The 26,262-nt window shown below is 35.8% G+C and overlaps 1 protein-coding gene across 4 annotated transcripts in view; it reads left to right on the top strand.

Annotated features, from left to right (window-relative positions):
* Positions 1-26,262, top strand: part of DOP1A (DOP1 leucine zipper like protein A) — a 61,096-nt gene that overhangs the window by 12,073 nt on the left and 22,761 nt on the right. For 2 of the 4 annotated variants that reach the window (XM_036379345.2, XM_054514179.1), the window contains 16 exons: positions 151-342; positions 1,471-1,652; positions 3,888-4,058; positions 5,388-5,577; positions 6,175-6,273; positions 7,375-7,474; positions 9,821-9,903; positions 11,901-12,009; positions 14,275-14,395; positions 15,086-15,205; positions 16,894-17,008; positions 17,435-17,464; positions 17,875-18,108; positions 20,485-21,109; positions 23,978-24,252; positions 24,883-25,035. In XM_036379345.2, coding sequence (XP_036235238.1) covers positions 205-342; positions 1,471-1,652; positions 3,888-4,058; positions 5,388-5,577; positions 6,175-6,273; positions 7,375-7,474; positions 9,821-9,903; positions 11,901-12,009; positions 14,275-14,395; positions 15,086-15,205; positions 16,894-17,008; positions 17,435-17,464; positions 17,875-18,108; positions 20,485-21,109; positions 23,978-24,252; positions 24,883-25,035 — 2,745 coding nt within the window. In that variant the 5' untranslated portion in view covers positions 151-204. Of the gene's footprint in view, positions 1-150; positions 343-1,470; positions 1,653-3,887; positions 4,059-5,387; positions 5,578-6,174; positions 6,274-7,374; positions 7,475-9,793; positions 9,904-11,900; positions 12,010-14,274; positions 14,396-15,085; positions 15,206-16,893; positions 17,009-17,434; positions 17,465-17,874; positions 18,109-20,484; positions 21,110-23,977; positions 24,253-24,882; positions 25,036-26,262 lie in introns of those variants that run through there. The other 2 variants (XM_036379342.2, XM_054514180.1) reach the window with 1 other exon arrangement.

The following is a 26,262-nucleotide window of genomic DNA, read 5'->3' as shown; positions in this document are numbered from 1 at the left end:
GTTAATATTTGTTTACAATGTGTTAGCTTTTGTTTATGATTTGTTGTAACCTGATTTCAAATTTTTTTAATGTCTTTGAGGAAAATGTAGTGCTGCTTATACATATTTTAACAATCATTTCAGGGCTTTTTCCTTTTAACTTTTGACTAGGTAATGTCTGTACATGAATTGCAAGCTGGTCTCTAGTGGGGACACCGTGGGAGGATGAACACGGAGGAGCTGGAGCTACTGACTGATTCCAAGTACAGGAACTATGTAGCCGCTGTTGACAAAGCACTGAAGAACTTTGAATATTCCAGTGAATGGGCAGATTTAATATCAGCACTTGGGAAGCTAAACAAGGTATGCTTGACAAGTGCTCTTAAAAAGACTCAGGAATTGCAAAAGGTTCTGGTGTAACAGTACAGAAATGTGAGGTTCCAGCCATCTCCTGCAAATATTTCAGTGCTCTGAGCCAAATGTTGGGTGTGTGCAAGGAGCAAACAAATCAAACACTTTTCTTTCTAGGGTTGAACCCTTTGTAATTGGAACTAAAGGGAGAAGTTATTTACATTTCTAGTGGAAATAAATGCAACATCTCTTTTATTAGTAATATTTATTTCTAATATTGTTCAATATTACAGAAATAATGTGAAAAATAGTAACTGATATAGATGTCAGCAGTAGTTTTAGGAAGCATAAGTTTTAAAATGAGGCTCATATCATTCATGGACCAGAGAATGCTATTGTTCTGATTCATTTTAACAGTTAATTTTAACAGCTAATTTAATTTACAATATCATTGTAATCTTTAATAGCACTTCACAAATGTGTACAGATCATGATATTCATAAAAATCTTGTTGTAGTCAGTTGTATGTGTTTCTAGGCAGCCTCACTCAGGAAAATGACACTATAGTTGGAAGTTGGATCATTATTTTGCATAAAATCTCGTTTCTTTCTTTTTTTTTGATTGTAGCAGTTCTTGCTGCATATTCGTGCAATGTGAAGGCTATGATATAGAGAAAAAAAATCAAAATATGTAAAAGCAACTTTGTTCTCCAGTCCTGAAGTGATTGCATAGTTTCAGACAGTAGTAAAGTTTTGTATGTGATCACACTCTTTAAAGATATCCCAGGCTCATGACCCACAGTTTATTAGTCCTCTTTGAGCTAGTGATAATGGATTTTATGAAATGGAAATAGCAATTTTTGTCCTCAAATGGATGAGTAAATGACAAATGGACAAGCTGTAGGCAAGAAGCCCATTACAAGCAAAGTTGCCTTGGTGATATTACCTGTAATGAGTGTATAAGTGAAAAGCATGGCAAAGAAAAAGCTCCATGGTAAATTTTAATGGCCTTGGCTTTTTTTCTTGTAACCTAGATTTGTGTGGTGACTTATGAAACACGTCCAGGAACTCCTTTATAAAATGTGCATTTGATGTTTAACATCTTTTGTGCTGTTTTTCTCTTTTTGTGCTGGTTTACCAGGTGCTACAGAACAACGCCAAGTACCAGGTAGTACCCAAAAAGCTGACGATTGGCAAGCGCTTGGCACAATGCCTGCATCCAGCTCTGCCGGGAGGGGTTCATCGCAAGGCACTTGAAACATATGAGATCATCTTTAAAATCATTGGACCCAAGCGCCTGGCCAAAGATCTGTTCCTCTACAGGTACAGTATTTTAAACAACTCCATTCCAAATGCGTCATCAAGATCCTTTTGTTTTCCTGCATTTTATATTCGCAGTATTACTTTATTATATAGCAAGAATCAATCAGAAGCAATTTCTTTCCCTCATGTTATTGGTGCTTGTCTAGTATTTTTCTTCTCAATATTGTATAACAGAAGAGAAAAAGATCACCTAAATTTTTGTTGGGAACTGATTTAGTGCAAGAAAACCTGGAATTTATTATTTTTTCATTGAAATGAAGTGTTCTGCCTCTATGTACCATATGTATAGTAACTGAAAAGTTAGCACCTCATTGTATTAACATTACATTTTACTATTTTAAGTGTTGTTGGAAAAGAATCTGAATATAGTTTGTTGCAAAAAAACTGTATTATCAAATTAACAGAACAGAAAGGTTTTGTTTTGTTAGCATGGGGGGCGAGTACAAACTTTTTCTCGGTCTCTGGAACTGATGATAATGAAAAGGAAGGATAACCTTGAAAAGTTAAGTTTAGTCAGCATATACTGATTCCTAGACCTCCATGATGAGGTGTACATTTTGGGTTGGGTAGGGTGGGCAAGACATAAATTTATTTGTTATAAAATGAATAGAGGGATGTGTGCACACTGTCACACGTTTCTTAATCTTTACCTGTCCCTAGAGATTAAAATTTCATTGGTTTGAGAAATAGCAGGATAAAATGGAATTCTGTTTTGGAAGAAAAACTGTGCATTAATGCTTGGAAAGAAATTGCATGCCTTAGCATCAGCTCTTCTGTCTGGCATGGTCATGATGTTTATATATAATCACATTGAGGATGACAGTGTTTCAGTTCTCTGTTTCCACATGCTTTAAAAGACACTGTGAACTCATAGCTCATATTTTGTGCTTGTACAGTGATTCAGTAGCTGCAAGATCTCATTAACAGTAAGTTCTAGGGTAATGGAAAATGCTACTTTGTATAATCTAACTAAAAGCTATTGTTACTGCTGCTAGGGCAAAGACAGACATTCACATTAAGGCATTATCAAAGATTCCAGTATTTGTCATGAAAGCAGAATGCCAGTGTCTGAACATCAGATCTTGAAGTGTGAGTAATAGCCTTACAAAGAATGACTGTGGGTTAGTGTGCTGCTTATTGAACAAAAAGACATTTTCTGTAGAAAAAAGAAGCCAACTGACAATGGTTAAGGACAATTTCTGCTAGTCAGATAAAGGCAAAAAACATTTTTACCAAAAGTTTTGTATTTTGGAACAAGTTTTGTAGGGTTTTTTTCCTATGTTATGGACAATACCCTGTATACATAGGTATTTCTTTTAATAGTAGATTTGTAGGTATAAATTTTAAGACCCTTTCCTTAAAATTACCCATTTTACTGTTCTTTGATTTTCTTCTTCATATGTCAGGGTCTTCTAACCTGAGTCCTCAATGACTTTGAAAATTGAAGTTGTGTTCACAGGCATTTGATTATTGGTACAGTTTGTAATAATTTATGATATTTAGTAGCAGTACCAAGTATTATTTTAGTATCTATGTAACTTCTTCTTAGGAGATCACATTTATAACTTTCGTGAACTTACACTCACATTCAAGTAAATTCAGAACATACTTCCAGCTTTTTTCAGGCCCTTACAGGCTGTGTTATGAACAGAAATGCAAATAGGGTTTATTGTTAGTTTTAGAATCTGCTTTCAGACTGAGTTTCCAAATTTTCCAAATTTCCAAAGTAGATATATACTTTGATGCTACTTAACAGTTACCTCAAGGTTACTTGCTGAAATAAAACACCATGGTTTTTCTTTCAGAAAATTATTTCTATGAATTTCCTCAAATTGTTGTTATCCAGTCTTGTTTTTTTTTTCTTAATAAGTGCAAAGAAAATGTATTTTTAAATACAATTTTCATTGTGATGTGGTTCAGTGTGGGCAAAATTAACATTTTGTTATGCAGAGATGCTTCTGGTTTATCATATTTATTTTATTAGTGAAAGACATTAATCTCTAGGCCTTCAGTGCTTGTTCTCACAATAGTAATAAAACTCACAAGCCTTGGGGTACCAACCTGTCCATCCAAAGTCAGTCATATTGTGTGGTTGTCTATGCCTAAGCACAATTCTAAGATAAAAATCTGATGCTTATAATAACTATACTGGATGTGCCTATAGCAGTCTTTAGAGAGAAATAAAATTGTCATATGAGAAGCTTCTTTAAAGAAGGTGAAATTTATTTTTCACAGTTCTGGACTATTTCCACTCCTTGCCAATGCTGCTATGTCTGTCAAGCCAACATTATTGAGTCTGTATGAGATTTATTACCTCCCTTTGGGGAAAACATTGAAACCAGGACTGCAAGGACTGTTAACTGGGATTCTGCCTGGGTTAGAGGAGGGATCAGAGTATTATGAAAGGTAAGGATACTTATGTTAATAAGGTGATATGCTTCATCTGGGGGTGTTTACTGTAACTTTTCACTATGTACTTGTATGTGGATTTTATTGTTTTCAAAGTGGTTGCTTTTTCATTTGATGCTGTCATATTGCAACAGAATGGTATGGTAGGAGGTTCTTAGCATTAATTAGGACAAATGAACTGTTAGTTGTTCCTGCTAGTAGTTATGGAAAGGGAATTGGCATTCAGCAGGTTAGTGTTATATGCCAGTCTCTTCTCCCAGGTAGCAAGAAAAAGAACAAGAGAAAAGGGCTTTAGGTTGTTCCAGGCGAGGTTTAGGTTGGATGTTTGGAAAAATTGCCTCACTTAAAAGTTTGTCAAGCATCACAACAGGCTGCCTGGGGAAGTAGTGGAGTCACCATGCCTGGAGGTATTTAAAAGCCATGTAGATGTGGCACTTTGGGACATGGTTTAATGGTGGATTTTGCAGTGTTGGGTTGGACTCAATGATCCTGAAGATCTTTTCCAACTTCAACAATTCTATGACTCTTGATATGGGTTGAAATACATAGCTGCAGCATCTGGGCTACTGAGGTAGCATCTTAACATATTAAAGGATGAAGTTACACTCCATCACTTGGAATTCTTGGAATTGTTCACATCTTGATGTTTCCAACTTCAGAAACTTGAATTTTCACAACTTGTACGTCAAGAGCAGTTCAACACTGTCTTTTTCTATTTCTGTGTAGGCAGACACACACACACAGTGTAGCTGGCATCACTACAGCAGGAAACAAGGTCTATCCAGCTTGCCTCCTGGGGCCTGCCAGAGGGTAGAGAGGTGCTGCCACATGAGTTGGAGGAAATGAGAGCAGGGGAAGGGATTGCTTGTGCTCAAAGAATTAGGGTATTTTTATGCCTTGCTATTACCAGATGGACTCAGTGCAAGGAATGAGAGGGCAAAAGCCATCTGCTTTATTCTTTTCTTCAGCAGCTATGCTTTCCTGGTGTCTGTCTGAAACCTCTGTCTGTCGCAACACTTGGCTTTAAGCTGCAAATGAAGGAGGTATTTGGCTCTTTGAACATAAGGAGTACATAAGGAATATATAAAGAGAAGCTGTGGGCAAGCCAAAAGCATTTTGCAAGCCAGATTGGTCCACAGGCTTGCTCGCTGGATTGCTCTGTTCAGGCTGCATTATAAGGTTCAGTGTATACCTGGGCCTCTCTTGGACTCCCAAAAGGAAGTTTTAACCTTCCTGTAACAATTAATTTTAATACTTCTTAAAAATGGGGGCAGGGGCAAGAGCTGTGATATAAGCCCTGATGCAGCTGACTTGGTTTTGCTGCAGGACAAACACACTGCTGGAGAAAGTTGCTTCAGCTGTGGATCAGTCAGCATTCTACAGTGCTCTCTGGGGGAGCCTCCTCACCAGCCCTGCCGTGCGCTTGCCTGGCATCACTTATGTCCTCTCCCATCTGAACAGGAAGCTTTCCATGGAGGATCAACTCTACATAATTGGCAGTGACATTGAATTAATGGTAATGTTTTAATGGAACAATGAACTTATAATAAGTAAGTAACAACATTGAAGTTACTTACTTATTATGTAATGTTTTTTGTGGGGGGGGATTTAAATGTGTTCTCTCTCTTGAACCTGGCCTTTGAAGGGAAAAAATGCACGTTTATTATAGCTCCAGTTAAACTGATGTTTTGGTGCATGGTAGGAGTGTTTCAAAGCTGAATTAATGTATCAGAACTGCTTAGGTTTTGTGTAAAACTTTCCATTTATTACAGACTTCAGCTAGAAGTGGTTGCATTTTGTTGCAATTTTTGGTTCCTTTTTTTTCTTAAAGATAGAGAATAATTTTGTCTTTTAAACTTAAGATATTCATTGGTAGTATACCAGAAGCAAAAGCTGTTTGTATAATTTAGGGGATCTGTTGATTTTATATTTCCTCAGTGGTGAAACTTTTAATTTTCCTGTTTTGTCTTGTTTCATTACTCAAAATTTAAAATAACTTGATTTAGTACTTATCATTGTTTGTAAATAACTGTTCTTATTTTTGAGTGCTGTCTTATATCTACCTCCTTAAAATAATAAATAACCATTCTGGGGGGGTCTGCCATTACTTCAGGTGGAAGCAGTAAGCACTTCAGTGCAAGATACCAGTGTTTTAGTACAGAGGAGCACATTGGACCTTATCCTTTTTTGTTTTCCTTTCCACATGAGCCAGGTAGGTTATTAACATGAGAGATGAATTGACAAATTCCTAAATGTACTTCACTTCTAAAGTCAGTAGCAGTATTTGGTTGGTTTTTGTTAATGATTTTCTCCAAGCTACAGCAAGAGTCAAATGTAGGAGTTTCTCTGATAGGTTTGGCTATTCTCATGTCATGATCTCTGCTCTTCTGCTTTTTAACTTGATGTGTTAACTTTGAAGTTAAAGTTAACTTCTGTGCATGTAAGCACGAATTATGTTTAGTCTATGCAGAAACTTTTAATTTGCTCCAGTTTGATGAGAAAGCAAATTACTTATTCATTTCTAAGTTTCCAATTCCCAGTGTTCAAAATAAGCAAAAGTTAATCCTCTTAGCACAACAGATTCAGAGCACTAGAGAATTGAAAATGATTTTTGGTTTTGGGTGAGTGGTTAGCCCTAGCATTAGTGGGAGATAGACCTTACAACTTCTAGATAATTTTTTTTGGACTGCATTTATTGTTAGTTATGTCCTGTTTTTAAATGATCCATGAATTATGTAACTCCTAGAGGAAAACTTATGTAAGACTGATTCTGATCTTGTTAGAAATTAGGAAAAACCTGCACTTGTATGTAAGAAAAAGCTATGATCTTGCTTATGGAGGGACTTAATTCACTTTTATCAGTTACTCTAGGAGTATTTGGAGTGTCTCTATTTAGGTACTGAAATGTTGAAATTATCAATACAACATTTCTGCAATATTAAGAATTACACGAGCATTTAAAGTAGTAAGAAACTGAAAAAGTACATTAACTTTTTTTAAACTGGATTTTAAGAATTTTCTTCCAAAGCTTTTGCCTCATAGTAAAATGAAATGTCTTGTAATAAAAAGGAGCTGTTAGTCAAATCTGTTCTTTTTGCTGTTTTTAAAGGGTGTGTGTTATTATATAGTATCTGCTCCAAACAATAATCATATTTTGGTTTTCTAAGAGCAAGATTGTGTTTTCTTGTACTGTGCGGAATTCAGAAATGTCAAAACTTGAAACTAGCTAGGTTTTAATGAACATTAAGCTGCTAACATAGAAAAAAGCATTACTTTTCATAGTTAAACTTAATTTTGTTTCTAACTTCTTCAGGCAACGCGTCCAGACATGATCAGAATTTTGTCAGCAGCCCTTCACGTAGTGCTGCGCAGGGATATGTCACTCAACCGAAGGCTTTATGCATGGCTCCTGGGTAGGTTTGTATTTCATTCCATTGGCACTAAAAGTGGAGGATGGACTGGATTTTCCTTATCAGTGTTTGCACTGCTGTGTAGAAAGGATCTTGGAAAAATGAAATACTCAATTTCTTTCATAAGAGAGAAAGGCACTTTTTATGGACATAGAAGATGAAGAATGTCATCCTGGAACTCATTCCTGTCATATAAGTTGTTGATGCATTTTCCTCTAACAGCATTATGGGCCATATTCAAGGGTAGAGCCTGGTGTAGTAGGCTCATGGAAGTAGGCACTCTGAAACTTTTTCTCTAAAAACATAGGCTGAAGTAAACAGAGAATAGGCATTATAGAGTGTAAATGGTAGTTGGAGCACAACAGTATGGAAGATAGAAAAGAATGCTGAAGAGCATTGGTATTACAGTATGCAAACTTCAAACTTCATTAGATGTTTGCCTGATTGAATTAACAGATCACCAATCACTTCTCAACACCTTTCTGGAGTAAAAATTGAGTAATTTGGAATACAATTCTACCAAATGACAGAAAATCAATAGAGTACAAATTTAAATTTGTATACGAAACCAGCATATAATTAGAAGAGGGTAGCAGAGAATTATAGCTATTAGAAGGCTCTTGACCATTCAGAGAATAGTTAGAAGACCAGTGATTAGAAAATTTTAGAAAAAAATTACTCTTATTCAGCCTTGTTATTTTAAGGAAATGAAGCCTGTAGTCACATGAATCTGATCAGTTACTCTTTAAACCCATTCTGAAAGAAGTCAAAATCATGGAAGTTCCTAAGTGTGTCCCAGGAACTGGAGACTGAATGAAGAGACATGAAGTGGCTTCTCTACTTGATATGTTTTGCAGTCTGCTGTTAGCTTCTTTGACTTCCCAGCTCACCAGCAAGCACATATGTGCTTCTTGGGCTCCCCAGAACCTTGCCCAGCTGATAGTTATGATGTTAGAGGCAGGTAGCCTGTGGGTAGTGACTGGGGAGGAAGGAAGTGAGTAGCAAGGGGCCCTGAGAGAGAGCTGAAATTATGAGAAGGGAAAAAGTCAGCAACAGTGTCAGCATGAGGGGCTTGGTTTTGTTGCTGTAGTGGTTTAGAAGTTAAATATGAGAAAATCCTGCCTTCTTTGGTTAATCATTCTTCAAGTCACTGACTTGTAAAGGATTAATCTTTTAAAGATAGACAATGAAATGCAATGTTATGCTCCATACCTGCATTTTCAAATCTGGGGAAGAAATAGTTTCTAGATTAAACACTGCAATCATGTTTCATCTAAATGTGATGGATTAGATATGTCTTTCACTATTATTGAAAAAGTTATTTCATATATTTAAAATATCATGCTGCTTTTTTTAGTTGTAGAATCTTCTTATACAGCTATTTCATGAACATAGTCTCCACTGAAAGTCATCCAACTTTGGAGAATACTTTTACAGTGACTTCCATGTCCTGTGTTGTGAACAGCTACTTCATCTATTTGCTATATACTTGGACAAACTTTCTGACAATATTGGATTTTTGCATTTTTTTTCTTTGGATGTTGTGCTGCTTTTCTATTATCATGATATTCTATTCCTAATATAAGACATTGCAGATGGAGATCAGTTATGTTGAAAGACTGTCTGAATTCTGTTGTTCTGTATGGCATTATTTAATTCTGGTGTGTGCTATTCCTTCTTGTTGTTTTACAGCTAAAGGTTACCTATTAACATTCTCTATGAATAGAAATTGTGTACATCTCCTTAAATCATGTTATCTTAACCATTGTTAACCAATAGATTTTTTTTTCTTCCTTAAGCCTATTTTTTGTGCAATTAAAAACTTACTGGGAAAAGAAAAGAAACTTACAATACAAAGATCCACCCCATTAGTGTAATTTTGAACTAAAAAAAATTATTTTTGTGATGTGACTAATATTCTTTCTAACACGTTGCTGTGTTTTGGTGATCATCTCTGTCTGCATACTTAAACACTGAATTTTGTGTTCTCATTAATATGGAAATATTTTTATGTGACAGCTTGTGGCTGTATTTTAAGGATTGTGGGTTTTGCAGCATTTGTGGACATTTTTCAATTGTACAAGATGTAATTGGTTGATAATATTGCATAAAAAAATTATTTGTGTGCAAACTGCTTGTGTGAAAATATAACTTAGTTTCCCTTATTAAACTCTATAAATCATCTTTTTCTTGCCAACATGACTTGGACTTCATACTGGTAAGTTACCAGTGCTAGTGTGTTGATTTCTAGTTTAAAGAAATTGGCAGTGTATTCTATTGAACTGCAAATATTTATCTGCTTTGTCTTTTGTTTGCTTGAAGGTTTTGATAACAATGGTGCCCTTGTAGGACCCAGAAGTACAAGGCACAGCAATCCTGAGGAGCATGCCACTTACTATTTCAACACCTTCTCTAAGGAGATGTTAGTCCAGGTAGCTATACAGTTTTATTTATGCAGTTTTCTTGGGGCATATATTTTTATAAACAGATCCTGATCAAAGTTGCTGTAACTTTATCTTTTGACTTGCCAATGCAATGTGACAATGTAATCTTGTCTTTTTGTGATATTTGTCTCCTATTCTTCCAAAACATTCTCAGTGGAAAAATGAGGACCTCTAGAATAGCAGAATGAACAGACTAAATATTAGATTTCTCCCTCTCCTTTTTCACAGTGAATGAAGCATACGTGGATGTTACTTGATTATGAGCCCAGCACACTGGAGCCTGTTCTTTCATGAAACTGAATTGGAGAATTCTCTTCTGTAGATATGGGAAACTCCTCTGTGTCTTGGGAATCAGAAAAAAGTTATCATATGGCACTCAAAATCTGTGTTAAAAGGGTCTTTCTCTCCCCTAGGAAAAGGGAGCATCTTCTGCTCTCTGTTGGCAGCCAGGAATAGTTGAGAAAATTGGCAGTTAAACTAGTTTACCCTTAAAGCCTTCCTATGTGAGCTGAGATCACTGGTTCTAAGAACTGTGATGCTTTTCTCACAGTAATCGAAATACAGATGTCTTTTAAACTTCTATGAGTCTGATATTGAAGTCAGGAAGACATTTTATCTTTAAGGCAAATTGATAAGGTCAGGATTTTTCTGAGTCAGAGCTGTGATGCTGTGTATGGGAATGGCAGTGGCAATTCTAACAGTAGTAGCTGACAAGAATATTCAGCTCATCCCGGTTCAACGCTGACACCCAGCACAGAGCTAGCACCTTCAATTTTATCTGAAAGTTGTGAGATCTGCTGTTCTACTGATGAGGAAGAGCCCTCAGAATTCCAGTATTCCAGCAGCAAGGACCTTGTTGGCACTCTCTCACTGTTCGCTTATCACCCTTCTGCCTTCCTTAGCAGATGATTCAGAAATTACTCAAATGTAAAGGAGAGGCCTGAATGAGATACAGTTTCACCTGTACCTTATATAAAAAAACCATGGTGAGCTTTCAGCGACATTTAGGCATGGTTAATAGTTAAGGTCTTTTTAAATCTGTGCATCTTTCAAACTTAATCAGTGTCAATAAAGCTTTTCTGTCTGAAGAGTATGGACATCAGAATGTATTTTGTATATGCCTTGCCTATACATAATACGAATGACATATAGCTTCTAAAACCTTTTGCTGTCTCTTGAAAGACTTTTAAATCATTGCTCTTTATTGCCTTATTCTCTAGCAGTCTCTTTGTGTTCTGTTTTATCCAGTCAACTCATATCTTATTAATAGATACAATGTACTGAAAATTCTGGCCTTCTAAAGACATATGAAAGGACAGAAGATTTTACTTTTAAGATACTTGCTGATAATACTTGGTTTGTAGCAGATAGCAAGGCCAAACTGGTTTTCATGGCTATTTCTTATCTCTCTTTTTTTTTCTTCTTTGTCCTTTTTTTTTGAAACTGTAAAAGAAACAAACTATCTCAGACAGTCAAGTCAGCCAGGCAGAAAGCTAAGCAAAATCTGTCATCATCTCATGGGGCTTTTTTTTAATTCTGCAGCTCATTCCCTAACCTGCTTTGGTATAGAAACTCAGTCTTCCCATTTATTTCAAAGTTGTTATTGCTATTTAGTCAAGAAAGTATTCATCCTCATGAATGAGTATATCATAGGAGGATGGTGTTTTATTAAGCCCTTAATATCTACCTACTTTATCTTCTCAAATAATTTGTTCATTAATGCTCATGTATTCTGTTTTATTCTTAAGAAATATTGAATTACCAGCCTATAGTACTCTATTTTGATTTTAAATAAATGCAAGTTACCAAGTTCTTTTCCGCAGAAATGTTCTCAAAGGCAAAGTTGAGAGAACTTAATAATGGGAGACTGAGCTGCAGTGAGATGAAATAGTGGTCTCCACTACTGAGAATTTTCCCTTTATGTGCAGCTTTTATTACTTTCTATCTTTCTTATTATTTTCCTGATATGTTTTTGCTCTTTGTAGGCAATGGTTGGAATATTGCAAGTTAATGGACAGGGAGAAGAAAGCACATTAATGCAAGACTTAAAGCCTTTTCGAATTCTTATCAGTTTGCTGGATAAGCCTGAACTGGGTAATTTTCATTTACTCTTTTAATTTGTTTCATGTGATTCTGCTTTGAAATTTTTTCTCTTTTTTATCAAATTGAATAAATTATATGCTTAGTACTGTCAGGTTACCCAGATTTCTTAGATCTTCCAAGCTGTATCTATGTTTTCTATTTAATTTAATGCATTCATCAGATTTACCTTTTACCAAATGCCATTTCTTCTACTTTCTACACAGGAAACAGTAAGTCAAAGTCATAGAGAGAACTAAGTGCATGTTGGAAGATGTGCAGATTGGATCTTTTTTATTTCTTTCATCAAACAATGACTTTTACTATTATAAATCTCAGCTATTTCTTTTGGGAATAACCTATTCTTTCTTTAATATACACACAGAGAGAATAGACATTAACAATGAAACAGTTAATTTTTTTTCAGAGAACTTATGCAGAGGAAGCAAATCTTTTTTTTTTTGGTTTAGTGGGTGGTTTGTTGGGATTTCTTTTTGGTGTTTCTTTTCAATTTTCCCTCCCCTATTTAAAGTGTTTAAATGCCCTCTTTAGCAGATAAGGGCTGAGAACTATGGGACAAACATATTTACAGTTAAGACTTGGATATCTTGCCTTTTTCTTTGGAATACAGTTTTGAAGGTGAATGAAAAAAATCAAAATAGTTTTTTTAATCCATTATCAGATTTGAGGGTGGGATAATAAAAGCATAAAAATACAATAATTAAAGAAAATAATTGATCAGGACAGAAGAACTACAAGGAACAAAATATCTGTCAGAAATTTGCCATCTTCCTTGTAATTTATGTTTTCTAGGGATCAGTCTAAATGTTCAGAGGCAATGTATATGTTAAGATTTCATGCAGAAGCAAAGCTTTGAGCATTCTTTCAGCAAAATGAGATAGAATAATCTAAAAGGATTTTTGCTTAACTCCGTGAGCATACTCTTACTGAAGGCAGCTCAGTGAGATTAGGAAGCACATAAAAATGATATCTCAAGCACAATTACTTTTTAAATTCCTTTAAAAATAATTTGGGGTTTTTTTCTTCAAAATTGAGATTTAGCTCAAATCCAAAGGAGGAGCTGTTTATAGAATCATAGAACGTTCTGCATTGAAAGGGACTTTACACATTATCCAGTTCCAATGCCCCTGCCACAGGCAGAGAAACCTCCTACTAGACCAAGTGGCTCAAAGCCCCATCCAACCTGGCCTTGAACACTACCAGGGATGGGGCATCCATGGCCTCTCTGGCAGCCTGTTCCAATGCCTTATTACCCTCTGGGTAAAGAATTTTTCCTAGCATCCAATCTAAATCTCTCTTCTTTCAGTCTAAAACTGTTCCCCCTTGTCCTATTCCCATCTGCCTGTATAAGAAGTCTCTCTCCCTCTTTTTCATAAGCCCCATCTAAGTACTGAAAGGCTGCAATGAAGTCTCTCTGAAGCCTTCTTTTCTCCAAGCTGAGCAATCCAAATTATCTCAGCCTGTCTTCATGAGAGATGTTCCAGCCCACTTGGTATCTTTGTGGTCCTCCTCTGGATTTGGTCCAGCAGGTCATGTTTCTATGTTGGGCATCCCAAAGATGGATGCAGTACTCCAGGTGGGGTTTCACAAGAGCAGAGTAGAAGGTCATAATCACCTCATTTGGCTTGCTGGCCACATTTTTTTCAATGCAGCCCTGGCTGCAGTTGGCTTTCTGTGCTGTAATTTGCACACTTTCAAAAATACTTCCAAAAGAAGCAGACTATATCCTGAGCTAAAAAAAAACTGTCTCAAATTAAAAAGAAGGATGATGCTCAAAAGATTTTATCTTGTATTTGCATTTAGATATTTGAGTGTGTTGTCCATATGCTAACAGTATGAGATAGCTTAGGGATGAGTATTTCAAAGTGTTTTGACTGAAAGGCACCTCTGATTAAGAATCCATGAAGTCCATTTACATGTTACTGAGCTGGGCTAGTAAAAAGGATGCGTTGGCTGGAACATGATGTGTCCTGCTGTGACTGCACAGCTTTTGCACTGGTGTGTTTGCACCAGCTGCCATTGTACACACATTGAACATGGGGCTTGTGCTTTGTGTACTCCCAGGCACTACAGTTGTCTCAGTGTTTCTGGAATGCAAACAAACCAAACCTTCTGACATTCAGGTAGTTTATGAGATTGAACCAGAAGAAATGTTGTGGTTTCAATGACTAAAGCTAGCTAATGATTCCAATAGCTTTCAGCTGTGGACTGTTGGCAATGCTATAATTCAAGAGTGTGACTGCTGGTATTTCTCCCTAGGCCCTGCCATCCTGGAGGATGTGTTGATTGAAGTGTTTCGAACATTATATACACAGTGCAAAGCAGAACTGGAGCTTCAGACAGAACCATCTTTCAACAAAGATCACACACAGCTAAGCAGGTAAATAATGACTATAACATATTTTGTATTAAATAATAGATCTTTGTTGCTGGAACCATGACTGTGAAGCCTGTAGGACTGTGGCATGTTTTCTGCATGGTACAGGAGCTATTGACATTAATTCCAATTTGTGTTCAGTGCAAAGATGTGAAGTGATTTGCTTTATTATTTTAATTTTTTTTAATATTTAGCATAATTTTTATTCTTTAGCCATGACAAAAATGTTTGTTTGATTGATTGTGATAGTCTTTATATCTGTGTTCTTCAAAAACAAAATAGATTGAGTTTTCTTGTAGTAGAAAAATTAGGACTGCTACAAGAGAGCCAGGGAGTGGGATTTAGAGTTTGAAGATTTTTATTTAATATTTTGAAACGTGGAGAGGACAGGGGTGTTCAAAGCTGGAGAGGGTAGGAAACAACTGTAAGAACAATTATGGTAAAAACAGATATACTAAAAATGTGTTTAAAAGATAAATATTAAAGAAAGAGGAGAAACCTAGCAACTGTGAAAAGACATTGGTATGAGCAGCCTGCCAATATCCTGAGCCCTTGAGCAACAGCTACTTGTAGGGATGGGAGGAGGATCATTTGTAGTGTTACTTGACAGTGGGTAAACTCCCAGTGATGTGGAGTTATATAACTTGAAAAATAAGTATAAAAATATGAAATGTTCTTTCTATTTTCTTTCAGCAAACTGAGAGAAAACAAGAAAACAGCAGAATTGATTAAAACTGCCAATCTTCTTTTCAATTCCTTTGAGCCTTATTATATGTGGGATTACATTGCTCGTTGGTTTGAAGAGTGTTGTAGGTAGGTGATAATATTTAATCTCTGTATGGGTGAAGTTGAAGTTAATTTTTGTTTTGTATACTTTTTTCTTCAAAGAAGTCAGTCTCATGAGATCATTAAGCCTGTAAGTATTTTTTTCCTCCCATCCCTATAATTTCAACATTTTGGCCAATTTTCATCAGAAGTGATTATGGGTATTAGCAACATGAGTTCTCATAAACTCAGTGTCTGGGTTAAATCAAGAGACAGAATTAGCCCCTCTACTGAAGGAGAGACCCCAGAGTGACCTCAAAGCTAGTTCTTGTTCTGTCTGGCCAGTACAGGATTACTCATTGTACAAATCACTTTTGGTAAAATTGACAGATTTGCCAGACACTTGATGTGTCATCATTTGTACTGCTCTTTTAGGGAAAAAGAAGGGTGGGGATTCTGTGCAGGGCTACAGGAGAAAATGACAAGCAGGGCTACAGGAGAAAATAGCAAACCATACATCAGGGAAAGTTGAAAATATTAACAGGAGGGAAGGGAATGAAGGGACCACAGAAGAACAGAGGTTTTTGCTGTGGCAAGGGGTAGATGATGTAGAGATGTCAAATGAAATTAGTAGAATTTTTTTTTCCATTGCTTATGGAATTCCTTGATAAAATATTAAGATACTTGGACATGAATTTGTCTATGAGCCAACAGTGTGCTAACTGTGTGTGTGTCTTGGGCTACATTGTGAGGACCATGGGCAGCAGGTGAAAGGAAGTTATTTTTCCTTTCACTTAGTGTTTCTAAGGACAGACGTGGAATATTGTGTCCAGCTTTGGACATGCCACCTGAGGAGAAGTGTTGAGAAACTGAAGAGACTCTGGTAGAGAAACTGCTAAGCTGGTCAGTTATAGGACACTGCATTGAAGGTTGAGGTAGGTGAGTTTGGTTTAGCCTGGCAAAGAAGGAAATTGAATGGCACCTTATGACTTCCTGAAAGGCATTTGCAAAGTTCATACAGCTATACTTTTTATAACAGCTGATGGAAAACAAAGGACAGCAACAAGTGCTCACTCAAGTGGTCAGGTTGGACTTTGAGAAAAGCTTTGCTAAGGACATGTGCAGCAGTGGAAGAGGTGGAACAGTGGAAGCCAGGAAGGCTGTGGAACTTTCTTGTGAGATTTCCAGAACTCTGCTAGACAAAACTGTGGACAAATTTATCTAGTGTTTTTAGCAGTCCTGCTCAGTGTGAGAGGTTGATCTAGATGTCTGTGACTTGATTTTTGTGTGTTGGGCTGAATTGCTAACATAAGGATAGTCATCTACAGTCAGGTAACATGCAGGTGAGTATTTCACTACATATAAGTAGTGTTACTGTCAACATGTATACAAAATTGCATCATAAATAAATGAAATCTGGAGATTTTTTTTGTTTTGATTTTTTCTGCATCATTAGCTGTATTATTTAAGTTTTTGTCTTCCATGCTCAATTTTCTGTAGCGTGAATTTCCTTATTTAACAAATGAAGACTGTTTGTTTTACACCAAATGATTGGTTACTGCTTTTTCTGAAAGGATGGCGTGGGGCCAAATAAAGTACTTAACAGTAAAATGAGAAATTGCTTATTGGTTTATAGTGATTATCCCCCAATATATACAGCTTTGCATTAAGTTACAGAAATATGGTCAATGTAAGGGGAAGGAAAAATATTGTGAAACTCCATTTGAATTTTGCAGGAGGACTTTACATGCCAGACTTCAAACTGGGCCTGGAGGTGATAGTGAGCAACCTGAGTTACCTCTGACAAATTTCTGCTTGTTAGTGGATTTTTTGTTGGATATTGTTTCTTTGGTAAGAATTCCTTTATCCATTACTAACATTGGGATTCTGTATATTTATGGTCTGCAGAAATACTGTATATACTTTATTAATTGCTTTTCTTGAAAATATATTGACATAAATTGACATTAAAATAAGTTTTTGGTTCATTGTATGATTCTTGATAGACTGGTGAGACATAACTCAAATGGGTTTATGATGCTTATACCTGAAAATTTTAGTCTGTCCTCATTTTATTTTCTGTGTATTCATTGCAGGCATAGTCTTATGTAGTTTGATATGCTAGTTTAAATGTGCAGCTTTCTTTTAAGGATCTTTTAAATGTCATGATAAGATGTAGCTTCTTTTTCTGTTGTCATTGCTTAATGTAGCAAAGACTGTTGGAACTGTTTTTTCTATAGCTGTCTTTCCTCAATTCTTTGCTTTCTCATTTCAAAGCCTACTAGAAGTATGAGAGTGCTGTGTCAGGTATGGCAATCAGCCTGTTCTTCCTTTAGCTCTTTACTTGTTTATGTTTCATTCTTAAACTTTTATCTTAAGATTAATAAAGTAATAGTAGCATTCTTCAGCCTTCTTATGATGTTTTAAATGTATTTGTTGTATAATGAACAATATGTGCTAGTTTGAAAAAGAGCTATATATATTTCTATTTGTTTGTTACCCAATTTTAAAGTTAATTTTATAAATATTTTTTAGTAAAGCATGTATTTCTTATTCTTGGATATTAAGATATTAATTTTCCTTTTTCCGTGTTCAGTATGTTTAGAACAGAGTTAAGCAAATGATAGGTAGCTCTGTTATAGAGAATAAATTTCAGGATGGAATTTGGTGTGACAATTAACAAGTTTTTATTATTACTTTGCTACTCCTATTACTAGGAGACTTACATTGAAATACAGACTGAACACTTGCCTCAGCTGTTGCTCAGGATGATTTCTGCATTGACAAGCCATCTTCATACTTTGCACTTGTCTGAGCTTACTGATTCTCTCAGACTCTGCTCAAAGATCCTTAGTAAGGTTCAGCCTCCATTACTCTCTGCTGGTACAGATGGTATCCTGCAGCTTCCTACTGGACAGAGCAGCTCCATCAAAGAATGGGAAAATAAAAAGGTAACTGATTAGGTTTTGCAGCATCTTGCAAAATTGCTTCTTATGTGGAAAAAAGAAATGGGTTTTGTACAGCCTCTGTTGAACACCCTACAAGTCTTTGATTATTTGTGAAACCTGGGTAATTAAAATAACTCATAATTGTGGTAAAATTTCTTGAATCTTAGGGTTTTTTACCCAGATATAATATTATACATGTATAAATCACTTCAGAATCAGGGCCTAAGAGACAACTAATCAACTAAAGTTTGTAAAGCACTTCAAGAGTATCATGAAGTAAAATAACTGGACTGAAAAGAATTCACCATTTTGATTACGTATCAGACATATGTAAATTCTCCTCTCACCTAATTTATGTGCATTGGTTTAATACCCATCATGTATTTAACTGTCACTGTTAAGTTCTTAGAATAATTTATTAAAGAAATAAAATAAACCAGCCAGCAGCTATTTCTCTTTTATCTTGGTCCACTTTGTTCTATGCAGCCATGGCTATGTTAAGTGACATGCCCTGAAATCCTTGTTTTCCAGCTGAAAAAACTTAAGGAACATCATAGAATAAATTAGGTTGGAAGTGACAGTTGCAGGGCACTGCTAAAAGCAGGGCTGATTTCAAAGTTAGATTTTACTTTAAAGCTAGGTCATGTCACACAGGATCATATTTGTCTTAATTTTGAGTATTTCCAAGGATGAAGTTACCGTGACTTCTCTGTACAGCTTGTTTGTTTGCACTGTTATTTAATCAGAATTTCCATTGCTGCTGCTTGTGTTGGTTGCTTGTGTTCTTTCACTGTGGATTTCTAAACATATCTAAATCTTTTCAGCTGCCTAATGAGAGCTCACAGAGAGCAATAGAGCCATCTTCACACCCTCCACAGCTTTTAGCATTCTTTTAAACTAAGTAAATCCACTCTCTAAGAATTCCTTCTACTTCAGGAGCACCTGTGGTGACTTTGCATTGGGCATACTCAGTATATCAGAGTTTCCTTTGTACTAATGAGCATAAAATTGGATACAATACGCTGGTTGTGGACCTAAAACTGCTTAGAGGGGACTAATTACTTCCCTTGATTTAGTGACAGTGCTTCACCAAAGGAGTCCACTGCTGGCTCACATTCCCATAGTCAATTAAGACTCCAGCATCCTTTATTCAGGATCCTATCCTTATTCTCTCTAGCTAATTGATACCTGTCTTGTTTTGTTCTTTTGGGGTTTTGGGTTTTTTTTTGGTTGCCTTTTTTTTTTGGTTTGTTTTAATAAAGCCTGTTTTAATTGAATGATACTGCTCTTAGAACCTTCAGTGGCCTTCTGCTTCCAGTTACAACTGTCTCATACATGGCCATGGTTTCTCTTAAGAGATAGTGAAATGATTTGCCATGCTTCTAATCACTTTTAGATTGTATTTTGTAAAATACAATAGAGACATAGTCTCTTCCAGCTTTCTAGTACATTACTTTAACCATTTTCTGTGGTAATATCTCAAATTTCCATTCTTATTCCATCTCTGGTAAAGCAAGACATTATTCACTGTAAATAATAATGTCACTGTTTTTATTTACTCATGAAAAAGTTTTTCATATTATTACATAAGGTTCAAGTTCTATATTTAACACAGGTAGTGATTAGAGTCAAAACAAATTCTGGGCCTTAGGTATTAGGCAAAATCTGCCATCACTGGTAAAATGCAGGATTGGAAGTAAGTGGGCACCTGCATTTAGGGCCCCTGACTGATGCATTTCTATTCCAGTTGTTTCCCCACCTCACATTCTCACCAGGAAACAGACACTATACTACCAGTTACTCTGACTGTAGAGCGCTAGAGCAGTGCAAAAAGCCACTGTGGGTGCTTTTTCTGAGTGAAAGCCATTCATCTATTTATGCATATTCTGAATTATAAGAAATTAAGACATAAAAGTCATGAAGAACTGCTATTGTTGCAGCAACCTCTCTTTCTTATTTTGAGGAGATGATTTATTTTCTTTGTAGTTGCAAATGATTAGTAGTTTTTAAATGAGAAGTTTCTATCTTTTTGTAATTATAACTTTGTATTTGATGGTTTATGATGCTGTATAAATTAATAATACTTACGCCTATATATTTCAGCACTCTTTCATCATAGAGTAGACATAATTATGATATGAAGAAAATGTTAAAACCAATAATATTTAAATATTTTTCTTGATAAACAGTTTTCTTTTAATGTTAGCTTAGTCTGGCAGGCTTACAGAAACACCAAGTATCATTTTGCATGAAATGTATGAATACATTTAAAACTCTGGAATAAAATTGTTGCTTTCAAATGAAGATACTAATAAATACTGTTTTGCTAAGACCTAAATAACCTATTTTCAGCAGTCATTAAACTTTTATATTGCTCAGGTGCCATCAGTGTCACTTGAAAATCCTAATGATGTGTTTGAAGATGGTGAAAATCCTCCAAGCAGTCGATCATCAGAAAGTGGATTCACTGAGTTTGTACAATACCAGGCAGATACAACTGATGACATTGACAGAGCACTGAATGAAGGTCACAGTGCACCTGGCATTCCTATTGTTGGTAGCACATCCTCAGAGACTGAGACAGCATCAACCGTGGGTTCTGAGGAGACCATTGTACAGCCTCCTTCCATAATGACACAAGGGACAGCAACTCGTAGTGGGAAAACAATCCAAAAGACTGCAATGCAGTGCTGTCTGGAATATGTCCAACAGTTTTTAACCAGATTCATCAACCTCTATATCATTCAGGGTAATTCCTTGTCTCAGCCCTTAGGGGCAGAGCTTCCGGTAGACCCCACTAGAGCGCAAGGACAGAGCACAAAATGGGACAGAGAATCACAAGATGATGCTAAGGTGAAGAAAACAACCAAGAAGAAAACACCAAAAGAATACCTTCCTGCCTTTATTGCTGCTTGTCAGCTCTACCTTGAATGTTCGAGCTTTCCCGTTTACATTGCTGAAGGAAACCGCACTTCAGAGTTACATCCTGGGAAGCCTGAAGTTGGTAAGCTGCACTCTCATTTGTTTGTTTTTTAAATAATAATTTTTAAATTGCTGCCAAAAAAATTAATGTAATACTGTCGTGTTTTATGTGTGTTATTGTTTGCTGTTCCTCTCAGTAATCTATTTTCTTCTATGTCAACTAGTTTATGTTTGGAAAATAAATTATTTTCTCATAGATTTTTAAGAATATTGCTGGCATGGAATTTGACAGTAATTAATATTGGGGTGGAAAATATAAATTATGCAAACTGAAGCCTGAGAGTAGAATCTATATTGTTGAGTCTTCCTCTTTACTGAATGGATCCACAGTGTTTTCTTTGTCATATTGCAATAGCCACAGCTCACATCAAATATGTTTTTAGCTTCCTTTTATCAGCTTTGGATTGATGTGCACATTGTTCACTTTGGCAATACATGGAAATTGTAAGCTGCTGACCAATAAAAATCATACCAGCTAAGAAATTTAATTAATACTACTTTGCTCCTATGAAAGGCACAGTTCTTGCAAAAAATTCTTCTATAATTCCATTAAGAAACAAAATAAAAGTGGTGAGTTTTGGTGAGATATGGATGTGTTCACAGATGTATGAAACTATTCAGATACAGACGTGATTAAAACACTGACGGTTATGGATTACTGTAAATTGTGACATTTTAGGATGAACAATCCTTTTTACAGTTTGTTGAGTCTTCAATTTACAGTTCCAATTTTGGATCCACTTCTGATCTGCAATCTGAGAGTTACTTCTTAGAATGTTTTTATGGTGGATATGCTTGGAACATGCAGGAAATAGTAACACTAATTTTGTCTACTGTCGCAGTCATCTCTGGTTTTATTTTTTTCTAGGAAACTTCCTAGTTGCAGCTTTTTGTTCTTATTTACAATTTTTAAAGCAAGGCTAAGTGGTGATCAGTGCTTGGAGTTGGATAGTTTTTTTGGTTTTGGAAGCAAGCATGCTAATTTAACATGACTGCTTCTGTTTCTGTGGTCTTTAAGATGTGTTGTTTATGTCTTCATTATAGGCAGGAGCAGAATGTATATTTGACTTTGTAACATCCAAACATATAAAATGTTTGTCAGTTGAAGGCAATTTGGTTATAGCTGTTTATTAATTATGAGCATGACAGTGCCAAAGATCTGGTACCTTTTATAAAATATCTATCTCAGAATATTTGTGCTTTTATAGCATGACCCTGAAAATGCTAGACATTTATTTATTTATTTCTCCAAAACAGCCTACAAATGAATGTTGTGTCCAAATACTAAAATGTCAGCTGTTTGCTCATTACTTTTTGGTGCACATGACACTTGCTTTTTACTGCCTTGTGCACTGTAGAGCAGAGAGCCTGTAGAGCTTGAGTACTGTGTGCCTTGTATGAGGGCAGTGCTTCTAGGAATCCCTTTCACTTTTGGTAAATGTCTTGGATTTGTGTTTCTTGTTCATCATCTGAACGTTCCTATTGGTGAGTTATCATTTGCAGTCTATTAAACAATATAACTTTGAGGAATAAGCATCAATTGTAGGTAGATAAACCCAACAGGAAGGATTTTGTTTCAAATGTAAATATCTGTTGTATAGAATGTCAGGGCAGATGGGAATAGTGCTGGGCCTACTTCCCATAACAGAGAATTGCACTGGAACAGAGAATGGAAGAAGGTAGTTTCCATAATTCTCACACTATCATATCTATTGATATGAGGCTTTTGTACTGCAGAAGAGGCTGTGTTTGTTAAAGGGTTCCTAAATTTGGAATGATGTGATCCTATAGCTCTTAATCACTGGTCAGTCTGTTTTTTTGAAGGAGACAAGTTAATCTGATATTTAATATAATTGTCCTTTAGTTCTGCTGTATGCTTAATTTCTCAGCTATCTTTAATTGAAGAAATTAAAAAGGGAATTGAGTGAAGCTGAAAACAATGGTTATATCTGTACACTTTAAAATACAATATGGAATTGTTAGGTATATTTAGACTCCAGTGGAGCTGTGGGTATAAATTAGAAATTGCATCATTCTTCTCTTAATTCTAAAAGGGGGCTGTATTTGTGCCTATTAAATAACACTTCTTCACTTGTGTCTGGTTCTGGTTGTATTTGTCTTTTTAGGAACATGATCAATAGAGTCCTTTTGAAGTTTTAAGAGAAGTTAGTTTGGTATCTCTAAAATAAAAGGATGCAATATTCACTTGGAGAGTTGACTGTGAACTTTGGAGAAAGACACTTCCAGTATCAACCCAGAGTATGCCTTGATAAAGTGAGAGGACAATAAAAAGGGGGAAGCAACCAACTACAGTGAAAACAGAGTATGGTCTAATGGATCATAGCTCTGAACCAAACCATCAATTTCTCTCCAATAGAGACTTCTGTTTTTAAAATGTTGCCAGGCAAAACTGTTTTTGTCAATTTAAAATTAGTCTGCATATGTGTAATATATTATCCTAGGCTCTATAAAATATATTACAGAATTATTTCAGACTACTATCTAGGGCTGTTAAGAGGATTAACCTTTGCAGGTTCCTGATTGCTGGTGAAGAATTTTGTGAAGTAGAAAAGTGAATGAAAGGATGTGCTAACTACTAAAAGTCCAGTTTTTTCTGAAGCTGGAAATCATCTGAATGCATTTCCATAAAATTTTTCTCTTACTTGTTAAAATTTTTCTATTAATTTTTGATTACTAAATGTTTGAAGTGATACAGTATTGTATTGGATTATTTTTAAGATACATTAGGAAGTATCTTCCTCTTGCATTTTCTAAATGGATAGGTTAAAATATGAAGGGACAATTGCACATATAATGATAGAATACAAGAGGAAAATTCCATAATATTTAGATTGTTAAATAAATGCATAATCTGTGCTTTTTGTTTCAGACTGTGAACAAGTACAGCCTCCGCTGTGGCTGCAGACTTTAATGAATGCTTGCAAGCAGGCGAGCAATTTCAGTGTTCAGGGTGTTACTATTTCCCTCGTGATGGACTTGGTTGGATTGACTCAATCTGTTGCTCTTGTCACTGGAGAAAATCTGAACAGTGTGGAAACTGCTCAGCCTCTTAGTCCTAACCAGGGAAGAGTGGCTGTCGTCATCAGACCTCCTCTTACTCAAGGCAATCTGAGATATATGGCTGAAAAGACAGACTTCTTCAAGGTTAGATGCAGTATCTCATTGCTGTTTTCTTTAGACTTTTTCTGTCTGGTGAAGAATAAGTCTTGGCCCCTTTACCATCCTTGATGTGCTAAACCAAATTTTCTTGCTGAATATTTTGATAACATTTGTAACCTTGTGTTAGAATCTAAATGAAATACACAGTAAGTTTTTTTCCTGCAATTCTGTTACTGACCACTTGTGTGACATTCCTTACTTAATTGAATATTTTAAAGATACAAACAAAACCTGATTGAATAGCAGCATTAATCAGCAAAGGTATAAAACTGAGATGTGCATAGTGTAGGACTATGTACACAATTTTTGCATTTGTGTAATTCCTGTAAGAAATCTTTTGCAAAAGATAATCAGCAGCAGGGTATATTATGTAGTTAATTATATTTCAATGAAAATTTATTTCTGTACTGACTCCTTAACAGGAGTTGTTTTTGTAGTAAGTTATTGCAGTTTTCTGAACACTTCCTTCTCTTCATACAAGAGGAACCATTTTACAGATTGCCTCTTGGTCACAGGGTGTCATCAGATGTGATGTCTCCCATTGTTGCATGGAGCAGAACAAGGCATGATAGTCATTCACTTGTGTCTTGCAACTTTTTCTTTTCGTGTACAAAGCATATAGCTTTAACTCTTTGGGACCAGCTGGGTGATGGAACTCCTCAGCATCATCAGAAGAGTGTGGAGCTTTTCTACCAGCTGCACAACCTCGTCCCATCTTCCAGCATTTGTGAAGATGTTATTAGTCAACAGCTGACTCACAGAGACAAGGCAAGTTGCTCATGTATTTACTTAAAGATGAGTAAAATATATACAGAAATATATTTAGATGAAGGACCCCTCAGAGGAGGGTACGAATAACTTCAATATTGAAAGAAATATTGCCTTACATTGTTTCACATGTTATTTTAGGTCTGTGATGAGTCTCTAGTTTCATGCTAGGCAACAGAGGTTTTTCACCATTCAGCAACAGGCTTATGCAGGAGACTTTCTCTCTTATCAAAGTCATGTGATGCCTCCCAATACTTAAAGCATGTGCTTAGTTTTTGCTGTTGTTAGTAGGAGTTCTTATCATGACAGGTACTTATTTTTTTTTTTCCTCACCTAGAAATTTGTTTCACATCGAGGCTGTCAATTTGACATTCAACTTGAGACCTGTGTAGTGCTTTAAATTTCAAGTATATGAGCAATTTTCACAGCTGCAGCAGTATGAATAGAAGGGAATTACTTGCTTACACGTTCTAGCAACTCATGGTTGTGTGACTTAAGGAGTGCTTACCTTTTTGCCATTCTACCAGAGTTACCAGGTCAAGAAGAGTGAATGTGAGCCCGTCTGTCAATCAGTGCAGTTCACAGCTTGCCATATTGTTGAAATTGGTGATGATTTTTAGTGTCATTTAGGCTGCTCTGTAAACTGCTGTGACTGTGGATGTAGAACTTGGTTATTTCTGCCTACCTTCTGGAGAAAGCAGTAATTTCTTACATCTTCACAGCATGGATTGCAAGGGCTTACATGGAGTTATCTCTATGTGTTTGGGAATTGCTATTTTCACTCTATTCAGTAACTCAGTGTATTATTTTGTGTAACTGTATGCATTTTGCAGTAATCTTGTGGATTATTTTCCTGTGAGAAACATATTTTTCTAAATACAAGTGATGCTGTCTCTTTTGGTTTTTGTTTTTGGTGTGGAGAGGTTGTTCTATTTTTAGTTTGTTTCACATGAACTGTTTGGTTTTTTTTCGTCATTTTCATAGCTTTTACCTAAAGTTTCCATTATTGTGACAGATATTGGATAGATAAGAAGCTGTTGCAAAGCTTCTTAAGTTGTATGATGTAAACTAAGTCTGGAAGTACGTCAGATTGTTAAAAAAAAAGTTGTTTTAACAGTTTTTAGTTTTGTCTCACTTTGGTTAAGGGTACAAATACCTACAGTTCATGTCCTATAACCATATATTCTAACAACAAACAAGTGAAAATCTTTGTCGTTGTGTCTTTGC

The sequence above is a fragment of the Molothrus ater genome, chromosome 3 (genome assembly GCF_012460135.2).
Source record: "Molothrus ater isolate BHLD 08-10-18 breed brown headed cowbird chromosome 3, BPBGC_Mater_1.1, whole genome shotgun sequence".
Taxonomy (NCBI): domain Eukaryota; kingdom Metazoa; phylum Chordata; class Aves; order Passeriformes; family Icteridae; genus Molothrus; species Molothrus ater.
The sequence above is the reverse complement of the archived record's forward strand: the minus strand, read 5'-3'. Positions and strand labels throughout refer to the sequence as shown.